We start from the raw sequence: 20,588 nt of genomic DNA, 5'->3' as shown, positions 1-20,588 counted from the left end.
TCATGCTCTCAATAACAACATATTGTTCATACTCCTCTGATTTATTATAAACATCATAGACAACACATTTCCTAATGAATCAAAAAATAGAATCAATCATCTGTGTACTATGGCAGTTAGGTTTCAGGCACAGGTGTTAACACTATTGGCAGGTTGAAACTCATGCAGTTCAGTGAATGAGAGACTCCGACCCATTACTGTGGACACTCCTCATCAGCCCTCAATTTATGTTGTACAGCTGTGTCCACTGGTCTGATGACTTTCTCATTCAAGCATTCAGTCATGTCACAAATTAAATACATGAACATAAAATATTATATAAAGTTATAGCTTAGTGAATCATACTAGGTCCTTGATGCTCCTCGGGTGTGACATCACAGCTTGGCCTTAGGGACAGAGTCAGGGCTGGGGTACAGGTGTTGCCGTAGGAAGCTAAGGCTCTTTTCCCAACAGTCTTCCTGAGCATCGGCATGCGGCTTGGGGTACCCTCCCCACAACATGATCACTACAACACACACACAATCATTAGTTACATTGGGAGTAAAGAATTGGTTATACATATATCTTAGTTCAGGTGTGTATACTATAGGTGTGAGCTTTGTGTGTGTACAGAACCTTTCTGTCGTGTTTGAGGCACTATGAAGTTGCTGGCTCTGAAGTGGGGTGTGTAGGGCGGCTCAATGAGGTGTCCAGCATCAGGGTATTGTAGAATGGTCAGTAGGTGCTCGTTACCCGGACGCATCATCTGGGCTATCTGCAGGTCAGAGGTCACATTCAGCGTCATTGAAAATGATGGATTTCATAGGAAGCTTGTAATCGTGTTTGTGTGTGTGTGTACTCACGTCCTTGGCAGACTCCACTGTGGCCCAGTTCTGATCATCCTCCCCGACGACCAACATCAATGGACACTTTATCCTCCCCATCTGTCAGAAGACAGGGCAATGAGTAAACAAACCCACTGTGTGTGTGTTTGTGTGTGTGTTGACTTACATCCACTTTCTCTCCAAGGTCGGTTGGGATAGGCAGAATGATGTCTTTCCAGACGACACAGCCCTCTTCATCAAATCGGGTCTTATACCCATCCCTGGCAATAAAATTGTTTTAGTCTAGATTTCTTCATTTGAACTGTATGTCAGAAGCTTCATAATCACAGTACTTGACAGCTTCACTTCAAACAAATGTGTTTACTTTTCATTCACAAATGGTGGTTGTCACTCACTCAGAAATCTTCATAATCATATCGGGGATGGACTTGGCTGGGTAGACGTGACTCCCACTGATACACACACAGCACCTGGGCTGGAATACACACAGTATTTATTGTTACACACTAAACAAACTCATACGCATATACACATTCTTATTTTTTTTTTAAATGGTCATTTAGCAGACGCTCTTATCCAGAGCGACTTAGTAAATGCATACATTTTCTCTTTTTTTTCCTGTGCTGGCCCCCCGTGGGAATCGAACCCACAACCCTGGCGTTGCAAACACCATGCTCTACCAACTGAGCTACAGGGAAGGCCCTAACACATGGTCAGTGTTGGGACAATAAAGATTTCTGAATATGAATTCACACTATATACAGGGCCTTTTGGAAAGTATTCAGACCCCTGACTTTTTCCACATTTTGTATCCTTTTTTTTTTTTTTTATTATCCTCATGAATCTACAAACATCCAATGAAGTTGTAGAAACATCAAGGATGATCAATGGAAAAAGGATGCACCTCTGCTCAATTTTGAGTATCATAGCAAATGATCCGACTTAGGTATTTCTGTTTAATATTTTTAATAAATTAGCAAAAATGTTTAAAAAAAAACTTTTCACTGTCATTATGGGGTATTGTGTGTAGATTGTTGAGTGTTTTATTTGAACAATTTTAGAATAAGGCTGTCACGTAACAAAATGTGGAAAAGGTGAGGAGGTCTGAATACTTTGCGAAGGCACTGTACATACAGCACCAATCTGGAGGAAAAAGAGGAGTGGGAGGGAGACTCACGCTGATGACTTTGGAGTAGGCTGCCAAGTTGAGGGCGACTGACACCCCAAAGGAGAGCCCAAACAGAGCAACTCTGTCCTTCATCACCAGGGGGTGCTCCTGCACAATCCTGAACGCTTTCTACATAACAAGAGAGATAGAACTCAAGTTCAAGTGATAAGGATACAATGTAGGATCCAATGTAGCAGATGCAATGTGATGTAATATAATGTGAAGTGATGTAATATAACAGTGAGTCTGGGTAAATGGTCACAGCAGGACTCTGCCCTCTCAGGGCCATTTCTGAACATTAAGACATGCACAACCTTGTAGGCACACACAGTATGAGAATCACCTCAAAGTAGGTTTTAAAGTCGATGTCTGAGGTTCTGTTCTTGTCATGGGAAAGGTACTCTAGCGCCATGGAAACAAAACCCTGTGACGCCAGGAGGCAGGAGCGGTACTCCACCAGCCCCCCACCCCCTCCCCACATATCCAACACCCCAGGGAAGGGTCCAGGACCTGGGGGTAAAAAGAGGGTCCCTCGGACTCCATGTTCCCTGATGTCAATTCTGCACACACCCGGTGCCATGTACCATCGTTCTGTGACAACGGTCGCTAGGGGAGACTGCTTGCTGAAGCCCTCAGTCATGTGCCCACTGTACACAGAGATGTGTACCACCATAGGAGTGAGGACATCCATCTTTCTCAACCTGAGAGACAGAGAGAGTTTATTTGACTTGTCCAGCCGGGCCTGGTCACCCTAAATTATCTGGTTTTCCTATGTAGAATTGAACCCAAATATTGAATTGCATTGGTGTGTTACCTGAGGCCTGTCCGACTGCCTGGAACAGGCTGCATGCTCCACAGTAGACCCATGGGCTCTGCTCCTTCATATGTTCCTCCAAGACTGGCATCCTTAGCAACTACATCAACAACAAAAAAGAGAAAGAGGCTTGAGTTCTTGACTTGGACTTCAGAGATGGATGACCATTCAAAACAAATTTTTTCTACTCTGAGCTTGTTTTTTCAGATGTCAGTTGTAGATGTTGACCGATTATAATTTTTTTAACACTGATACCAAAAAAAAGCCGATACCGATTACTCTGCCGATTTTATATATTTGTAATAATGACAATTATAACAATGCTGAAAGAACACTTATTTTAACTTAATATAATACATAAAAAAAAAAAATCTATTTAGTCTCAAATAAATAATAAAACATGTTCAATTTGGTTTAAATAATGCAAAAACAGTGTTGGACAAGTAAAAGTGCAATATGTGCCATGTAAAAAAAGTTAACGTTTAAGTTCCTTGCTCAGAACATGAGAACATATGAACGCTGGTGGTTCCTTTTAACATGAGTCTTCAATATTCCCAGTTAAGAAGTTTTAGGTTGTAGTTTTTATAGGAATTATAATGCGTCGACTATTTCTCTCTATACCATTGTGTATTTCATATAGCTTTGCCTATTGGATGTTCTTATAGGCACTTCATTATTGCCAGCCTAATCTCGGGAGTTGATAGGCTTGAAGTCAAACAGCGCTGTGCTTCAAGTGTTGCTAAGAGCTGCTGGCAAACGCAGTAAAGTGCTGTTTGAATGAATGCTTACCACCGCTCAGTCAGACTGCTCTATCAAATCATAGACTTAATTATAATATAAGAAACACACAAAAATACAAACCTTAGGTCCTTAAAAGGTCAAATCCGGAAACGATCATTTATTCTCTCAGTGAAATACGGAACCGTTCCGTAATTTATCGAACGGGTGGCAACACTAAGTCTAAATATTGCTGTTACATTGCACAACCTATGTTGTGTCATAATTATGTACAATTCTGGCAAATTAATTACGGTCTGTTAGGAAGAAATGGTCTTCACACAGTTCGCAATGAGCCAGGCAGCCCAAACTGCTGCATATACCCTGACGCTGCTTGCACTGAACGCAAGAGAAGTGACAATTTCCCTAGTTAATATTGCATGTTTAAAAAAATATATATATATATACTTCTGTGTATTGATTTTAAGAAAAGTATTGATGTTAGCGGGTTAGGTAGATTTGTGCAACGATTGTGCCTTTTTCACAAATGTGCTTTTGTTAAATCATCACCTGTTTGGCGAAGTTGAAGTAGGCTGTGATTCAATGATAAATTAACGGGCACCGCATTGTTTATACGCAACGCAGGGCAAGCTAGTTAACCTAGTAATATCATCAACCATGAAGTTAACCTAGTAATATCATCAACCATGTAGTTAACTAGTGATTGTGAAGATAATCTTATAAAAAAATATGTTTAATGCTAGCTAGCAACTTACCTTGGCTCCTTGCAGCCACAAGGTCCTTTTGATGCTGCACTCAAGTAACAGGTGGTCAGCATGCCACGCAGTCTCCTCGTGGATTGCAATGTAATCGGCGTCCAAAAAGGCTGATTACCGATTGTTATGAAAACTTTAAAATTGTCCATGCCGATTAATCGGTCGACCTCTAGTCAGTTGTCTGTGGACTGGGGCTCCCGAATGGCGCAGCGGTCTAAGGCACTGCATCTCAGCGCCAGAGGCGTCACTACAGACACCCTGGTTTGATTCCTAGCTGCGTCACAAACCACTGTGATTGGGATCCCATAGGGCGGCGCACAATTGGCCCAGCGTCATCCAGGTTTTGTAGGCCGTCATTGTAAATAAGAATTGATTTAACTAAGCAAGTCAGTAAAGAACAATGGTTAAGTGAAAAAATTTAAAATAAATCTCAAACACACTGAATGGTGTTTTCAAAACAACTGGGAACTCTGAGAAGAAAAAAACAAGGTCAAATAATGATGTCAGTGAACTTCAGGTATGAAAGTCAGAGCTTTAGAAAGAGGCCGAGTTCCCGACTTGGAATTCCAAGTTGATTGACAGTTTAAAACGGTTTGTCCTAGTCGGAGCTCATCCCACTTGCCTTGAACACGCTGAAGTCGAATATTTCCAATATCAAAGTTCCTAGTACTTTTTAACTTGGCATTAATGTGCTTGGGTGTGTTCGTTGGTCACGCATTTCAAAGTGTGTTGCATTTTAACAATGATCCTACTTGTGACTACAGGTCCACTGCATGACCTTCACAACAACCATATTGGTTTTAATAACATCTATTTTGCTATCCTTTACTCAAGGTTTGCTGTGTTGTACAGTGATATTGTACTAACTTGATAGCAATAGAGGGCAAACTAGCAGGCAAAAACATTGGCCAGCCGCCAGCATCTCATGGTTCAGCGCATGCTGATCTTATTGGCGACCACCGGGACAACGTGTAATTGAATTCAACAAGAGTATATATGGGATTTCATACAGAAGTTTGGTCAAGGCTACATCCAAGAACACGGTCTGTAAGCCGGTCGGCGGTCACAAACCTTACCCGTCACCGTGCCTTGGCCGTCGCTGGTGTAATGGCCGAACGCCTCCCAAAGGTCCTTATCCTCAGAGCGATGAAGGGAATGTAGCGTCACTGAGAGCGCTGGAGGTAAATTCCTCACAACTACCTGGATCTTCTCATCCACGAGCCCCCGTGTTGGCTGCACTGACAGAAGCGGGAAAGTCCCAACCATGGTGGACAAACACCTGTAGAAAAAGACAAGACAGAAACAACCGAACACTGGTAAAGATGGTGGGATTGACATCCCATTTGTCCTGGCTTTAATAACCTGTGAAAACTGGTTGGCGACAGAACAAAATTGGCTACGAGTCACATTCGCTTCAAACTTCGTGTCCACATTTACTTACACGGAGTTATTCAACAACGATAAGTCAGAGACATGCTGACATAGAAAACCGCTCTGTGTAGTTACATAATTCTGGTGCGAGTAGACAAGTTTACTCGTACAGGAAAGTACAAGTCCGTGCGGCACTGCTCACGAAGTTACAGCAACTAGAAACCCATAGCGGTGAACTGTAGGCCTGTGCATGAATCACCCTCATAAAGGCAGAAAGATTTTTCTCAAAGGACTGTTACTTACTTCACCGGTTAAAAACAACGTAGGCTACGTTGATGAAATCCACACAATGAAGGGGTTATAGCACTGTCTGATAAGAGGGTCTGCTTAATCAGCGCCAGTCAGCAACACTAAAACGGTACTTCCGGGTCTCGGAATTTCGGACATTTTCATAATAAAAGTCCCTCACGTAATATAAAAGTATAATTAACCTCAAAGTCTACCCTCATGATACACTAGCACACGAGGTGACACACCGCTTCCCATTCATTTCAATGGAAGGAAAGCAGAGTGGGCAGGGAACCTTTGGGTGATGGGAGGAGGTGAAAAATACAAACTTTCCCAAATTTATGCAAATCGCCAGCGGTCTGTATACAATATAAGCTATGCACAGCACTTGGGGAAAACTGCTCTTAAAGTGACTGGTGATAAGGAAAGCACTTATCCAATTCCATGTTTATTACATATACTGAATGATCATGAGTTGTTCCTGATTGCTGATGATCTCATAAATCAGTGTGAATGAGCACCCTAACCAACTATTTTAATCTAAGTTTGTCAAGATGCGTCCCAGAGAATGTCATTGAATGCTGTAGCTTTAAGATTTCCCTTCACTAGAACTAAGGGACCTAGCCCAAACCAGAAACAGCCCCAAACTGTTATTCCTCCTCCACCATGCATGATTCATCACTCCAGAGAATGCGTTTCCACTGCTCCAGTCAAATGGTGGCGAGCTTTACGCCACTCTTTACACCACTCCAGCCATTGCGCATGGTGATCTTAGGCTTGTGTGTGGCTGCTCGACCATAGAAACCATTTCATGAAGCTCCCGACGAACAGTTCTTGTGCTGACGTTGCTTCCAGAGACAGCCAAATTCACTAATTTGAAGAGGTATTTCAGCCACACCCGTTGCTGACAGGTGTATAAAATCAAGCACACAGCTATGCAATCTCTATAGACAAACATTGTCAGTAGAATGGCCTTATTGAAGAGCTTAGTGAATTTCAACGTGGCACCGTCATAGGATGCCACCTTTCCAACAAGTCAGTTCGTCAAATTTCTGCCCTGATAGAGCTGCCCTGGTCAACTGTAAGTGCTGTTATTGTGAAGTGTAAACATCTAGGAGCAACAACGGCTCCGCCGTGAAGTGGTAAACCACACAAGCTCATAGAACAGGACCGCTGAGTGCAGAAGCATGTAAAAATCGTCTGTCCTCGGTTGCAATACACACTACCGAATTCCAAACTGCCTCTGGAAGCAACGTCAGCACAAGAACTGTTCGTCAGGAGCTTCATGAAATGGGTTTCCATGTCCTAGCAGCCACACACAAGCCTAAGATCACCATGCGTAATGCCAAGCGTCGGCTGGAGTGGTGTAAAGCTCGCCACCATTGGACTCTGGAGCAGCGGAAACATGTTCTCTTGGAGTGATGAATCACGCCTCACCATCTGACAGTCTGATGGACAAATGGGGGTTTGGCGGATGCCAGGAGAACGCTACCTGCCCCAATGCATAGTACCAACTGTAAAGTTTGGTGGAGGAGGAATAATGGTCTGGGGCTGTTTTTCATGGTTCGAGCTAGGCCCCTTAGTTCCAGTGAAAGGAAATCTTAACGCACAGCATACAATGACATTCTAGACAGTTCTGTGCTTTGGGGAAGGCCCTTTCTTGTTTCAGCATGAAGCAAGTTCATTCAGCAATGTTCCAACATCTAGTGGAAAGCCTTCCGAGAAGAGTGGAGTCTGTTATAACAGCAAAATGGGGACCAACTCCATATTAATGCAGAGGATTTTTAGAACGATATGTTCGACGAGCAGGTGTCCACACTCTTTGGGTAATGTAGTGTAAGTTGGAATATAATTTAGACCAGAATTTCCCAAACTCAGTCTTTACCCTAGCACTACACAGCTGATTCAAATCATCTAAGCTTGATGAGTTGGTTATTTGAATCAGCTGTGTAGTGCTCGGTCAAAAACCAAAACATTCACCCAGGGCAGAGTTTTGGAAACCCTGGTTTAGACTGCAACCCATGTATGAAACATCGCAGGAGTGCTGATCTAGGATCAGTTCTGGCTTTCAGATCATAATAAGTTTAAATGGATGGGGGGATCCTTATACAAGATCAACACTCCTACTCTTGAGACATTTGGAATACAGCCCCAAGACTCATCAATTGACCACAACTATACATGCATACATCACCCCCGTGTGGAATATTGAAGAACTGCAAGAAGCATACCAAATAGCTCTCATGCTCTCAATAACAACATATTGTTCATACTCCTCTGATTTATTATAAACATCATAGACAACACATTTCCTAATGAATCAAAAAATAGAATCAATCATCTGTGTACTATGGCAGTTAGGTTTCAGGCACAGGTGTTAACACTATTGGCAGGTTGAAACTCATGCAGTTCAGTGAATGAGAGACTCCGACCCATTACTGTGGACACTCCTCATCAGCCCTCAATTTATGTTGTACAGCTGTGTCCACTGGTCTGATGACTCTGTCTTTTCACACATATTAATCCTTAAGAGTATATTGATGCACCCGTGTGTCAATCTAAGTAACATAATAATAATCCCCACCAAAATCCTGTCAGTTTAAGAGAAATATATTTTTTTTCATGGGCTGTGTCTCAATCCACCGCACCCGCCTATGTCGACATTCCACATCTGAGGCGTTTGTCAGACCGAGACATCTCGAAAATTGGTCTTCTCACAAAAAAAATCTTATTCCTTATGATACATTTTTGGACTGTCTTTTTTGCCATTTATGAATGTGTTATTCAATGCGTTTCTATGGGCTATAGTAGTAAAGGCCAAATTCAATATTTTAAGTAATACATTTATTAAATAGTACCAAAAACCAGATGTACACTACACAACTTTCCAAATCCTAACATCGCTGAGCCTCTCACATTAAACAACCATCTTTCCTGACGTTTTTTTGTCTTGACAATGTAGTGGTGCGCACACTAAACGACATGGCAAAGACAGGGGTCACACACTACAAGATTCTTCACTTGGTCGTTAGGATTCTCAATACCACGCTGTCTCGCGAAAATAATTATGTGATTAGATTGTTAACATAGCTACAACGAGCTGTGGCTCAAAGCAGCCTCAAACGTTTTCAGTCAGACACTCACGCTTGCCATACTGACTTGAAATATCTAGCAAACATTCTGAATTGAATAACATTGTTGTGAACTTCAGAGTTGCACCGATTTGACACTTTGGTTAAAGGCAAGTAAAAACTCATACTAGGAGTAGTTGTTGTAGTAGTAGTAGTAGTAGCAGTAGTAGTAGTAGTAGCTCACATTCTGGGTTATGAGAAATATCATCATCTCACTGGCACTGCAGATTGTGCCGATAAAATCAAACATTGATTGCCCTCAGATTGCGTATCTGACCTGCTCACATTAAATGAGCGTTGTGACGGCCAAACGCCTCGAGTAGGCAACGACAATTTCAAAAACTTGTCTGGGACAGCTAAATGGGGGCCAAAATCGTGTAACATACACCTGGCTTAAAGAAGTCGTACAATTCTAAATGAAATAGTTAAATTATCTATGGTATGACCAAAACAATTCCATGTTAGCTTAGTATTTTTTATATTTTAAGTGTTAATGTATTTTAACAGTTATAGCTTAGTGAATCATACTAGGTCCTTGATGCTCCTCGGGTGTGACATCACAGCTTGGCCTTAGGGACAGAGTCAGGGCTGGGGTACAGGTGTTGCCGTAGGAAGCTAAGGCTCTTTTCCCAACAGTCTTCCTGAGCATCGGCATGCGGCTTGGGGTACCCTCCCCACAACATGATCACTACAACACACAATCATTAGTTACATTGGGAGTAAAGAATTGGTTATACATATATCTTAGTTCAGGTGTGTATACTATAGGTGTGAGCTTTGTGTGTGTACAGAACCTTTCTGTCGTGTTTGCTGCACTATGAAGTTGCTGGCTCTGAAGTGGGGTGTGTAGGGCGGCTCAATGAGGTGTCCAGCATCAGGGTATTGTAGAATGGTCAGTAGGTGCTCGTTACCCGCTGCACGCATCATCTGGGCTATCTGCAGGTCAGAGGTCACATTCAGCGTCATTGAAAATGATGGATTTCATAGGAAGCTTGTAATCGTGTTTGTGTGTGTGTGTACTCACGTCCTTGGCAGACTCCACTGTGGCCCAGTTCTGATCATCCTCCCCGACGACCAACATCAATGGACACTTTATCCTCCCCATCTTTCAGAAGACAGGGCAATGAGTAAACAAACCCACTGTGTGTGTGTTTGTGTGTGTGTTGACTTACATCCACTTTCTCTCCAAGGTCGGTTGGGATGGGCAGAATGATGTCTCTCCAGACCACACGGCCCTCTTCATCAAATTGGGTCTTATACCCATCCCTGGCAATAAATAATTATGTTTTTAGTCTATATTTCTTTATTTGAACTGTATGTCACAAGCTTCATAATCACGGTACCTTACACCTTCACTTTGAACAGATTTGGGTTTATTTTTCAGCCACATCCCACTCACTCCTTCATCTTTCTAAACACTTCACCGATAGCCTTGTTGACCGGGTTGACGTGACTCCCACTGATACACACACAGCATCTGGGCTGGAATAAACAGGATTTATTGTTACACACTGAACAAACTCATAAGCTTATACACATGGTCAGTGTTGGGACAATAGCTTTCTGAATCTGAATTCACTCTATAAATACAAAGCTCCAAACTGGAGGAAAAAGAGGAGAGTGGGAGCGAGACTCACGCTGATGACTTTGGAGTAGGCTGCCAAGTTGAGGGCAACTGACGTGCCTAAGGAGAGACCAAACAGAGCAACTCTGTCCTTCATCACCAGAGGGTGCTCCTGCACAATCCTGAACGCTTTCTACATAACAAGAGAGATAGAACTCAAGTTCAAGTGATAAGGATACAATGTAGGATCCAATGTAGCAGATGCAATGTGATGTAATATAATGTGAAGTGATGTAATATAACAGTGAGTCTGGGTAAATGGTCACAGCAGGACTCTGCCCTCTCAGGGCCATTTCTGAACATTAAGACATGCACAACCTTGTAGGCACACACACAGTATGAGAATCACCTCAAAGTAGGTTTTAACGTCGATGTCTGAGGTTCTGTTCTTGTCATGGGAAAGGTACTCTAGCGCCATGGAAACAAAACCCTGTGACGCCAGGAGGCAGGAGCGGTACTCCACCAGCCCCCCACCCCCTCCCCACATATCCAACACCCCAGGGAAGGGTCCAGGACCTGGGGGTAAAAAGAGGGTCCCTCGGACTCCATGTTCCCTGATGTCAATTCTGCACACACCCGGTGCCATGTACCATCGTTCTGTGACAACGGTCGCTAGGGGAGACTGCTTGCTGAAGCCCTCAGTCATGTGCCCACTGTACACAGAGATGTGTACCACCATAGGAGTGAGGACATCCATCTTTCTCAACCTGAGAGACAGAGAGAGTTTATTTGACTTGTCCAGCCGGGCCTGGTCACCCTAAATTATCTGGTTTTCCTATGTAAAATTGACCCCAAATATTGAATTGCATTGGTGTGTTACCTGAGGCCTGTCCGACTGCCTGGAACAGGCTGCATGCTCCACAGGAGACCCATGGGCTCTGCTCCTTCATATGTTCCTCCAAGACTGGCATCCTTAGCAACTACATCAACAACAAAAAAGAGAAAGCGGCTTGAGTTTCTGTATTTTTTGTAATCAGAGCTTGTTTTTTCAGAGTTGTCAGTTGTCTGTTGACTGGGGCTCCCGAGTGGCACAGCAGTCTAAGGCACTGCATCTCAGTGCTAGAGGCATCAATACAGACACTCTGGTTCAATTCCAGGTTACATCACAACCAGCTGTGATTGGAATCCCATAGGGCAGTGCATAATTGGCCCAGTGCCATCAGGGTTTTGCCGGTGTAGGACGTCATTGTAAACAAGAATTTATTTAACTAGGCAAGACAGTAAAGAACATTATTATTATTATTTTTTTTAATTGCTTTCAAAACAACTGGGGAAAAAACAAGGTCAAATAATGATGTCAGTGAACTAACTACCTGTCACCGTGCCTTGGCCGTCGCTGGTGTAATGGCCGAACGCCTCCCAAAGGTCCTTATCCTCAGAGCGATGAAGGGAATGTAGCGTCACTGAGAGCGCTGGAGGTAAATTCCTCACAACTACCTGGATCTTCTCATCCACGAGCCCCCATGTTGGCTGCACTGACAGAAGCGGGAAAGTCCCAACCATGGTGGACAAACACCTGTAGAAAAAGACAAGACAGAAACAACCGAACACTGGTAAAGATGGTGGGATTGACATCCCATTTGTCCTGGCTTTAACCTGTGAAAACTGGTTGGCGACAGAACAAAATTGGCTACGAGTCACATTCGCTTCAAACTTCGTGTCCACATTTACTTACACGGAGTTATTCAACAATGACAAGTCAGAGACATGCTGACATAGAAAACCGCTCTGTGTAGTTACATAATTCTGGTGCGAGTAGACAAGTTTACTCGTGCAGGAAAGTACAAAGTCCGTGCGGCACTGCTCACAAAGTTGAGGGTGACAAAAATACTAGGATCGAAGCAAATGTAGGTGATTATAACGGCATAACAAATCATGCAAAACATTTACAGTTGACAGGAATATGTTAGTTAATGTAGCGACACCTCAGCTCTCAGCTCTCATAGCCGATTGTATCAACTTGAAAACAGTCTGAATGACATTAATGAAGGCTATGGATTGAGTAGAATATAATATAACTTTGTGCCAAGGATGCAAGTTGTATGTACATGTAGTTATTACTATGCATGAGATCCCCACATTGTAGCCTATACATTTAATATATTCACTGATCATGTACTCTACCTTAGCAAATGAAGGTGCAGTTTAGGTATGAATGTCTTTGAGATGATTTTTCAGTCAAATCCAATACCAGGAGTATCAAATTCCAGTCTTTGAATGATGCTGTGTCTGCATGTACAATTGAAGTCGGAAGACTTAGGTTGGAGTCATTAAAACTTGTTTTTCAACCACTCCACAAATTTCTTGTTAACCAACTATAGTTTTGTCAAGTCGGTTAGGACATCTACTTTGTGCATGACACAAGTAATTTTTCCAATAATTGTTTACAGACAGATTATTTCACTTATAATTCACTGTATCACAATTCCAGTGGGTCAGAAGTTTACATACACTAAGTTGACTGTCCCTTTAAACAGCTTAGAACATTCCAGAAAATGATGGCATGGCTTTAGAGGCTTCTGATAGGCTAATTGACATCATTTAAGTCAATTGGAGATGTACCTGTGGATGTTTTTCAAGGCCTACCTTCAAACCCAGTGCCTCTTTGCTTGACATCATGGGAAAATCAAAACAAATCAGCCAAGACCTCAGAAAAATAACTGTAGACCTCCACAAGTCTGGTTCATCCTTGGGAGCAATTTCCAAACGCCTGAAGGTACCACGTTCATCTGTACAAAAATAGTACGCAAGTATAAACACCATGGGACCACACAGCCGTCATTCCGCTCAGGAAGGAGATGCCTTCTGTCTCCTAGATATGAACGTACTTTGTTGCGAAAAGTGCAAATCAATCCCAGAACAACAGCAAAGGACCTTGTGAAGATGCTGGAGGAAACAGGTACAAACGTATCTATATCCACAGTAAAACAAGTCCTATATCGACATAACCTGAAAGGCTGCTCAGCAAGAAAGAAGCCATTGCTCCAAAACCGCCATAAAAAAGCCAGATTACGGTTTGCAACTGCACATGGGGACAAAGATTGGACTTTTTGGAGAAATGTCCTCTGGTGTGATGAACCAAAAATAGAACTGTTTGGCCATATTGACCATCATTATGTTTGGAGGACAAAGGTTGAGGCTTGCAAGCCGAAGAATCCCATCCCAACCGTGAAGCACGGGGCTGGCAGCATCATGTTGTGGGTGTGCTTTTCTGCAGGAGGGACTGGTGCACTTCACAAACTAGATGACATCATGAGGATGGAAAATTATGCGGATATATTGAAGCAACATCTCAAGACATCAGTCAGGAAGTTAAAGCTTGGTCGCAAATGAGTCTTCCAAATGGCTTAAGGACAACAAAGTCAAGGTATTGGAGTGGCCATCACAAAGCCCTGACATCAATCCCATAGAAAATTTGAGGGCAGAACTGAGAAAACATGTGCGAGCAAGGAGGCCTACAAACCTGACAAACCTACAAACCACCTGCTCTGTCAGGAGGAATGGGCCAAAATTCACCCAACTTATTGTGGGAAGCTTGTGGAAGGCTACCCGAAACGTTTGACCCAAGTTACACAATTTAAAATCAATGCTACCAAATACTAATTGAGTGAATGTAAACTTCTGACCCACTGGGAATGTGATGAAAGAAATAAAAGCTGAAAGAAATAATTCTCTACTATTATTCTGGCATTTCACATTCTGAAATAAAATGGTGATCCTAACTGACCTAAGACAGGGAATTTGTATTAGGATTAAATGTCAGGAATTGTGAAAAACTGAGTTTCAATGTATTTGTCCAAGGTGTATGTAAACTTCCGACTTCAACTGTATGTGTTACAATTATACACTTCAAAAGTGTTCACCAAGCTTGGTCCTGGGACATCAATGGTTACACATTGTAACTAATAGACTAGAAACAGGATTTAACTAGTTAAAGGCTGGTTTGTAATTCATTTTTAGAGAAAAAGAACTTAAAAACAGTACTCTACACTTCCTATGCATCATGTAAATACTCTAAAACCAGTTCATCTCAATATCCAATGTCCTTGAATTGAATTTATTTTGGGCAACATACATATACAACAAAATGCACAATGTGGACCCAGAGGATATCACTTGAAAGTATGAATTAAAACACTTATTTCCAAAGTGGTCCTCGATGGTAAAAACAATAACACATGGTTAAAAGACAAGCCAAAATTACAAACAACCATAAATTCATTAATTTATATTGACATCCTAAAAAGTGGCACTATTCGCTGCACTTCTCCCTAACCTTAAATCAACAATATTAATTTCACATTTAAACAATCTATTAATTGTACATCATACCAATCCTTCAAATAAATAAACCTGACAGGCAGAAGGGGCACAAGGGGCAATGGAGTGGTTTCCCTTACTTAGACAACCTTGCCAAATGAAAAACTTTGCCTGCTTTTTAAAGCTATTTTTACTTTTTATTTGCTTGATCTCCAAGGGAAGGCTATTCCACAGAAAAATGCCTGGCAAGGAAATACGTGCTGTGTTGGTTATAGACCTGTAACGGCTGTCTGGAAGAGGGAACCAAGGTGCAGCAGAGGATGTGTTCATCATTAGAATTTTAATTCAAATAAACAAGAGAACACTACAAAATGAACAAAAACGACAGCAAACAGTCCTGTTAGGAAAATACTCAAAACAGAAACAATTACCCACAAAACCCAAAGGAAAAACATGCTCCTTATGTGTGACTCCCAATCAGCAGCAACGAGCTTCAGCTGTGCCTGATTGGGAGCCACACACATGGCCCAAAACAAAGAAATACCAAAACATAGAAAAAGGAACATAGAACGCCCACCCAATGTAACACCCTGGCCTAACCAAAATAAAGAACAAAAAACCCCTCTCTATGGCCAGGGCGTTACAAGACCATATCAATGTGATTTTTCATGTAACCTGGGGCGCAGTCATTTAAGATGTCAAACATATGATTAAGTTTAAGTTGCTCCACTCTGGACTCCAAAGGTAACAAGCAAACCTCCCAGAACTCCTATGTGGGTCCTAGGGGGGACATTCAGCATACACCTGATAACATTATTTTGCATGACCTGCGTTCTCTTTTTCAGCTTTTTTGATAGCCCACTATACCAAGCAGAGCAGGCATCATCGAAATGACACTGAATCAAGGTTGAGACAAGCAGTTTATTAACTTTAATGATAAAATATCTAGTGTAACGATATAAAAATGTCAATTTGTTTGCCATTTTAAAAATAATTTTAGCAGCAATCAGGTCTCCAGAAAGGGATTGATCTAGGGACACACCAAGATAAGTTACACTTGTTTTAGATTCAATCTCCTTGCCTGCACAGTTTACTGTTATCTTGTCAGCCCTAAGCAATCTATTCTTCTGTTCCAAGACCTAAACCAATTCACTGCTACATAATTTAGACCCATGCATTTCAGTTTCATCAGGATAATATCGTGGTCTACAGTGTCAAAAGCTTTCTGCAAGTCCAATATGACCATACCTGTATAGTTCCCCTTCTCACTTTCCTGCTTAATGTGTTCAAAAAGGTGGATAAGGCAAGTAACAGTGGAATGAGCTGTTCTATAACTAGATTGTAAATTCATAAAGAAGTTTGTGCTCAAGAAGGTAATGTATCCCTCAAGTTGATTAAAAACAAATCTCTCAACAACTGTGGATAAGGTGCTGTGGATTGACACAGGCCCGTACCTTCCTACATTTGTTTTAATGCTCTTCTTGTGGAGTGGAACCACCTGGGCTGTTTTGAGATCCTTGGGAAATGTACCACTACTAATAGAAAGGTCTACAATATGTTTCATCATTTTAGCAGTGACGCAAGCACTATCCTTATGAATCTCGCAGGAAGGTTATCCAGCCCAGTTGCTTTGTTTGTGCTCATTAAGCATAGTAGTGTCACGTCCTGACCATAGAGAGCTCGTATTTTTCTATGGTAGAGTAGGTCAGGGTGTGACTGGGGGGTTTTGTCTAGTTTATTTATTTCTATGTTTGGTTCTAATTTCTTTTTTCTATGTTGGGGTTTTTGTCGAGTTAAAATGTTCTATGTTGTGTTCTAGGTTCTTTTTTTCTAGGTTGGGGTTTTCGTATGATTCCCAATTAGAGGCAGCTGGTCATCGTTGTCTTTAATTGGGGATCATATTTAAGTTGTTGTTTTTCCCACTAGTGTTTGTGGGAGATTATTTCGAGTTTATGCATGTAGCACCTCTTCGTCACAGTTTGTTGTTTTTGGTTATAGTTTATTGTCTGTCTTGCATAGTTTCACATATAAATAAAGATGTGGAACGATACGCACGCTGCACCTTGGTCTCTTTCATACGACAACCGTGACAGAATCTCCCACCACCAAAGGACCAAGCAGCGTGCCCAGGAGGAGCAGGGATCCTGGGCCCGGTAGAGAAGAGAGTGGAGGACATCCTGGACCTGGGAGGAGGTAATGGCAGGGGACAAGACCCTGCCATGGAAGCAGGCGGAGACAGCGAGAGAGGAACGGTGATGATACGAGGAACTAGCACGGAAACGACGGAAGCCCGATAGGCAGCTCCCAATTTTTTTGGGGGGGGGGCACACGGGGAGATTGGCGGAGTCAGGGTTGAGAACTGAGCCAACTCCCCGTGCTTACCGTGGGGAGCTTGTGACCAGTCAGGCACCGTGTTATGCGGTAATGCGCACTGTATCTCCAGTGCGCATTCATAGCCCGGTGCGCACTGTGCCTGCGCCCCGCATTTGCCGGGCTAAAGTGAGCATGTAGCCAGGACGGGTTGTGCCGGCTCAGCGCTCCTGGTCTCCGGTGTATCTCCTCGGTCCAGGATATCCTGCACCAGCTCTACGCACTGTGTCGCCAGTGCGCCTCCACTACCCAGTACGTCCTGTGCCTGTTCCCCGCACTCTCCCTGAAGTGCGTGTTCCCAGTCAGGTATGTCCTGTGCCTCCTCCTCGCACTCTCCCTGAGGTGCGTGTCACTAGTCCGGTGCCACCTGTACCGGTCCCACGCATCAGGCCTCCAGTACGCCTCCCCAGTCTAGTACGTCCTGTGCCTGCTTCTCGCACTCGCCCTGATGTGCGTGTCACCAGTCCCGGCTCCACCCACTAGGCCTCCAGTGCGCCTGCCCAGTCCGGCGACAGTCCCCAGCCCAGAGCTTCCGGCGACAGTCCCCAGCCCAGAGCTTCCGGCGACAGTCCCCAGCCCGGGCCTTCCGGCGACAGTCCCCAGCCCGGGCCTTCCGGCGACAGTCCCCAGTCCGGAGCTTCCAGCGACAGTCCCCAGTCCAGAGCCCGGAGCCTCCAGCGACGGCCCGGAGCCTCCAGCGACGGCCCGGAGCCTCCACCGATGCTGGCGGGTTCGCAGGAAGAGAGGGTTCTTCGTCCTGCACCAGAGCCGCCTCCTATGCTAGTGGGTTCGCAGGATGAGAGGGTTCTTCGTCCCGCACCTGAACCGCCTCCGATGCGGGAGGATCCGCGGGATGAGAAGGTTCTTCATGCTGCACCAAAGCCGCCACCAACACTAGACACCACCCCTAACCCTCCCTTTTGGTTTCAGGTTTTGCGGCCGGACCTTTGGGGGGGTGGGTACTGTCACGTCCTGATCATAGAGAGCTCGTATTTTTCTATGGTAGAGTAGGTCAGGGCGTGACTGGGGGGTTTTGTCTAGTTTATTTATTTCTATGTTTGGTTCTAGTTTATTTTTTTTATGTTGGGGTTTTTGTCTAGTTTACATTTTCTATGTTGTGTTCAAGGTTATTTTTTCTGTGTTGGTTTTTGCCTAGTTTACATTTTCTATGTTGTGTTCTAGGTTCTTTTTTCTAGGTTGTGGTTTTCGTATGATTCCCAATTAGAGCCAGCTGCTCATCGTTGTCTCTAATTGGGGATCATATTTAAGTTGTTGTTTTTCCCACTAGTGTTTGTGGGAGATTATTTTGATTTCATGCATGTAGCACCTCTTCGTCACGGTTGTTGTTTTGTTTATAGTTTATTGTCTGTCTTGCATAGTTTCACATAGAAATAAAGATGTGGAACGATAAGCACGCTGCGCCTTGGTCTCTTTCATACGACAACCGTGACAAGTAGATTGTTAACGTTGCCCTCTGTTACCATGCACAGCTCAAACAAATAATTTGTGATACCTTTGCTATGGTAAAAGTTGTTAATGAAAGACTAGCCAGTGTCCAGAACAGTTAGGTAACTTATTAACTAGAGATGAGGTTATAGTGGTAAATAATTTAATTTCAACCAGTAGAGAATGTGAAACGCTTTATTGAAAGAAGTTCATTATCCAAGTGTTATAAATACATGCATTATACATATTATAATTGTAATATTATAAATAGAAGTTCAATCTGTACCTCAATACACATCTTTGGGGGGCATTATAAAAACAGAGGAAGAAAGAGGAGGTGGCGAGAGAGGTGTAAAAGACAGAAAGGGAAAGAGGTAAGAATATAGGAGCAGGGAAGGCAGCATATGACTAATGAATCAGTGTTACCCATATATTCTCTCAGTTCATACAATTACATAAGTGTCTCTAGTAGAGGTCGACCGATTATGATTTTTCAAAGCAGATAACGATTATTGGAGGACCAAAAAAAGCCAATACTGATTAATCGGCCGATATTTATTTGTAATAATGACAATGACGACAATACTGAATGAACACTTTTATTTTAAGTTAATATAATACACCAATAAAATCAATTTAGCCTCAAATAAATAATGAAACATGTTCAATTAATCACTAATACATGTATGTTTTGTTCGATAAAGTTCATATTAATATCCAAAAATCTCAGTTTACATTGGCGCGTTATGTTCAGTAATGTTTTGCCTCCAAAATCCTTTGATTTTGCAGAGAGCCTTATCAATTTACAGAAATACTCCTAAAAGTTGACACAACATAGGTGTTTTACAAAGAATTAAAGATACACTTCTCCTTCATGCAACCACTGTGTCAGATTTCAAAAAAGCTTTACGGCAAAAGCACACCATGCAATAATCTGAGTACAGCGCTCAGGCACCAAAACAAGCCATACAGATACCCGTTATGGAGTCAACAAAAGTCAGAAATAGCATTATAAATATTCACTTACCTTTGATCTTCATCGGAATGCACTCCCAGGAATCCCAGTTCCACAATAAATGTTTGTTTTGTTCGATAAAGTTCATATTTATGTCCAAATACCTCCCTTTTGTTCGCGCGTTCAGTCCAAATGCAAAATGCGCGAGCACTAAGTTCAGACAAAAGTAAAAAAAGTTCAATTACAGTTCGTAGAAACATGTCAAACGATGTATAGAACCAATCTTTAGGATGTTTTTTATCATAAATCTTCAATATTCCAACCGGACAATTCCTATGTCGTAAGAAATGAAAAGGAACTCAGCTCGCTCTCACGGCCGTGCGCATGACTGAGCTCATGGAAATTTTCCAGACACCTGATTCCAATAGCTCTTATTCTCTTCCCATTCACAGTAGAAGCAAGATACAACGTTCTAAAGACTGTTGACATCTAGTGGAAGCCTTAGGAAGTGCAATATGACCCCATTTACACTGTATATTGGATAGGCAATCACTTGAAAAACTACAAACCTCAGATTTCCCACTTCCTGGTTGGATTTGGCTCAGGTTTTCGCCTGCCATATGAGTTCTGTTATACTCACAGACATCATTCAAACAGTTTTAGAAACTTCAGAGTGTTTTCTATCCAAATATACTAATACTATGCACATCTTAGCTTCTGGGCCGGAGTAGCGGGCAGTTTACTCTGGGCATGCTTTTCATCCGGACGTCAAAATACTGCCCCCTAGCCCAAAGAGGTTAAAAGAGCCTTTGTTGTGCATAGTGTAGTCTATGGTGTTGCCAAG

At 42.7% G+C, this 20,588-nt stretch overlaps 2 protein-coding genes across 6 annotated transcripts; both read right to left on the bottom strand.

The window, feature by feature from the left end:
- Positions 1–25: 25 nt before the first annotated feature.
- On the bottom strand, positions 26–5,572 carry LOC106576041 (acyl-coenzyme A thioesterase 5). Of its 2 annotated transcripts, none has more exons than XM_014152867.2 (9): positions 5,376–5,572; positions 2,807–2,906; positions 2,336–2,693; positions 2,002–2,121; positions 1,220–1,299; positions 991–1,084; positions 843–923; positions 616–754; positions 26–505 (listed from the first exon to the last, which is right to left on the bottom strand). In XM_014152867.2, exons 1-9 carry the CDS (start codon positions 5,563–5,565, stop codon positions 375–377), a joined length of 1,293 nt encoding a protein of 430 aa, XP_014008342.2. In that variant the 5' UTR covers positions 5,566–5,572; the 3' UTR covers positions 26–374. The 2 variants fall into 2 exon arrangements, with proteins under 2 accessions (XP_014008342.2, XP_045555651.1); XM_045699695.1 differs by lacking the exon at positions 5,376–5,572 and adding an exon at positions 4,300–4,376.
- Positions 5,573–8,224: 2,652 nt separating this feature from the next.
- LOC106576042 (acyl-coenzyme A thioesterase 5) lies at positions 8,225–20,332 on the bottom strand. 4 transcript variants are annotated; one of them, XM_045699694.1, is made up of 10 exons: positions 20,314–20,332; positions 12,027–12,229; positions 11,534–11,633; positions 11,063–11,420; positions 10,727–10,846; positions 10,489–10,571; positions 10,262–10,355; positions 10,114–10,194; positions 9,884–10,025; positions 8,225–9,777 (listed from the first exon to the last, which is right to left on the bottom strand). In XM_045699694.1, the coding sequence occupies exons 2-10, from the start codon at positions 12,214–12,216 to the stop codon at positions 9,647–9,649; spliced, it is 1,299 nt and encodes a 432-aa protein (XP_045555650.1). In that variant the 5' UTR covers positions 12,217–12,229; positions 20,314–20,332; the 3' UTR covers positions 8,225–9,646. The 4 variants fall into 4 exon arrangements, with proteins under 4 accessions (XP_045555650.1, XP_045555648.1, XP_014008347.2 ...); XM_045699692.1 differs by lacking the exon at positions 20,314–20,332 and adding an exon at positions 19,817–20,102; XM_014152872.2 differs by lacking the exon at positions 20,314–20,332 and adding an exon at positions 12,389–12,717.
- Between the last annotated feature and the right edge of the window lie 256 nt (positions 20,333–20,588).

The sequence above is a fragment of the Salmo salar genome, chromosome ssa17, assembly GCF_905237065.1.
Source record: "Salmo salar chromosome ssa17, Ssal_v3.1, whole genome shotgun sequence".
Taxonomy (NCBI): Eukaryota; Metazoa; Chordata; class Actinopteri; order Salmoniformes; family Salmonidae; genus Salmo; species Salmo salar.
Note: the sequence above shows the minus strand (reverse complement) of the source record. Positions and strands in the feature narration are given on the sequence as shown.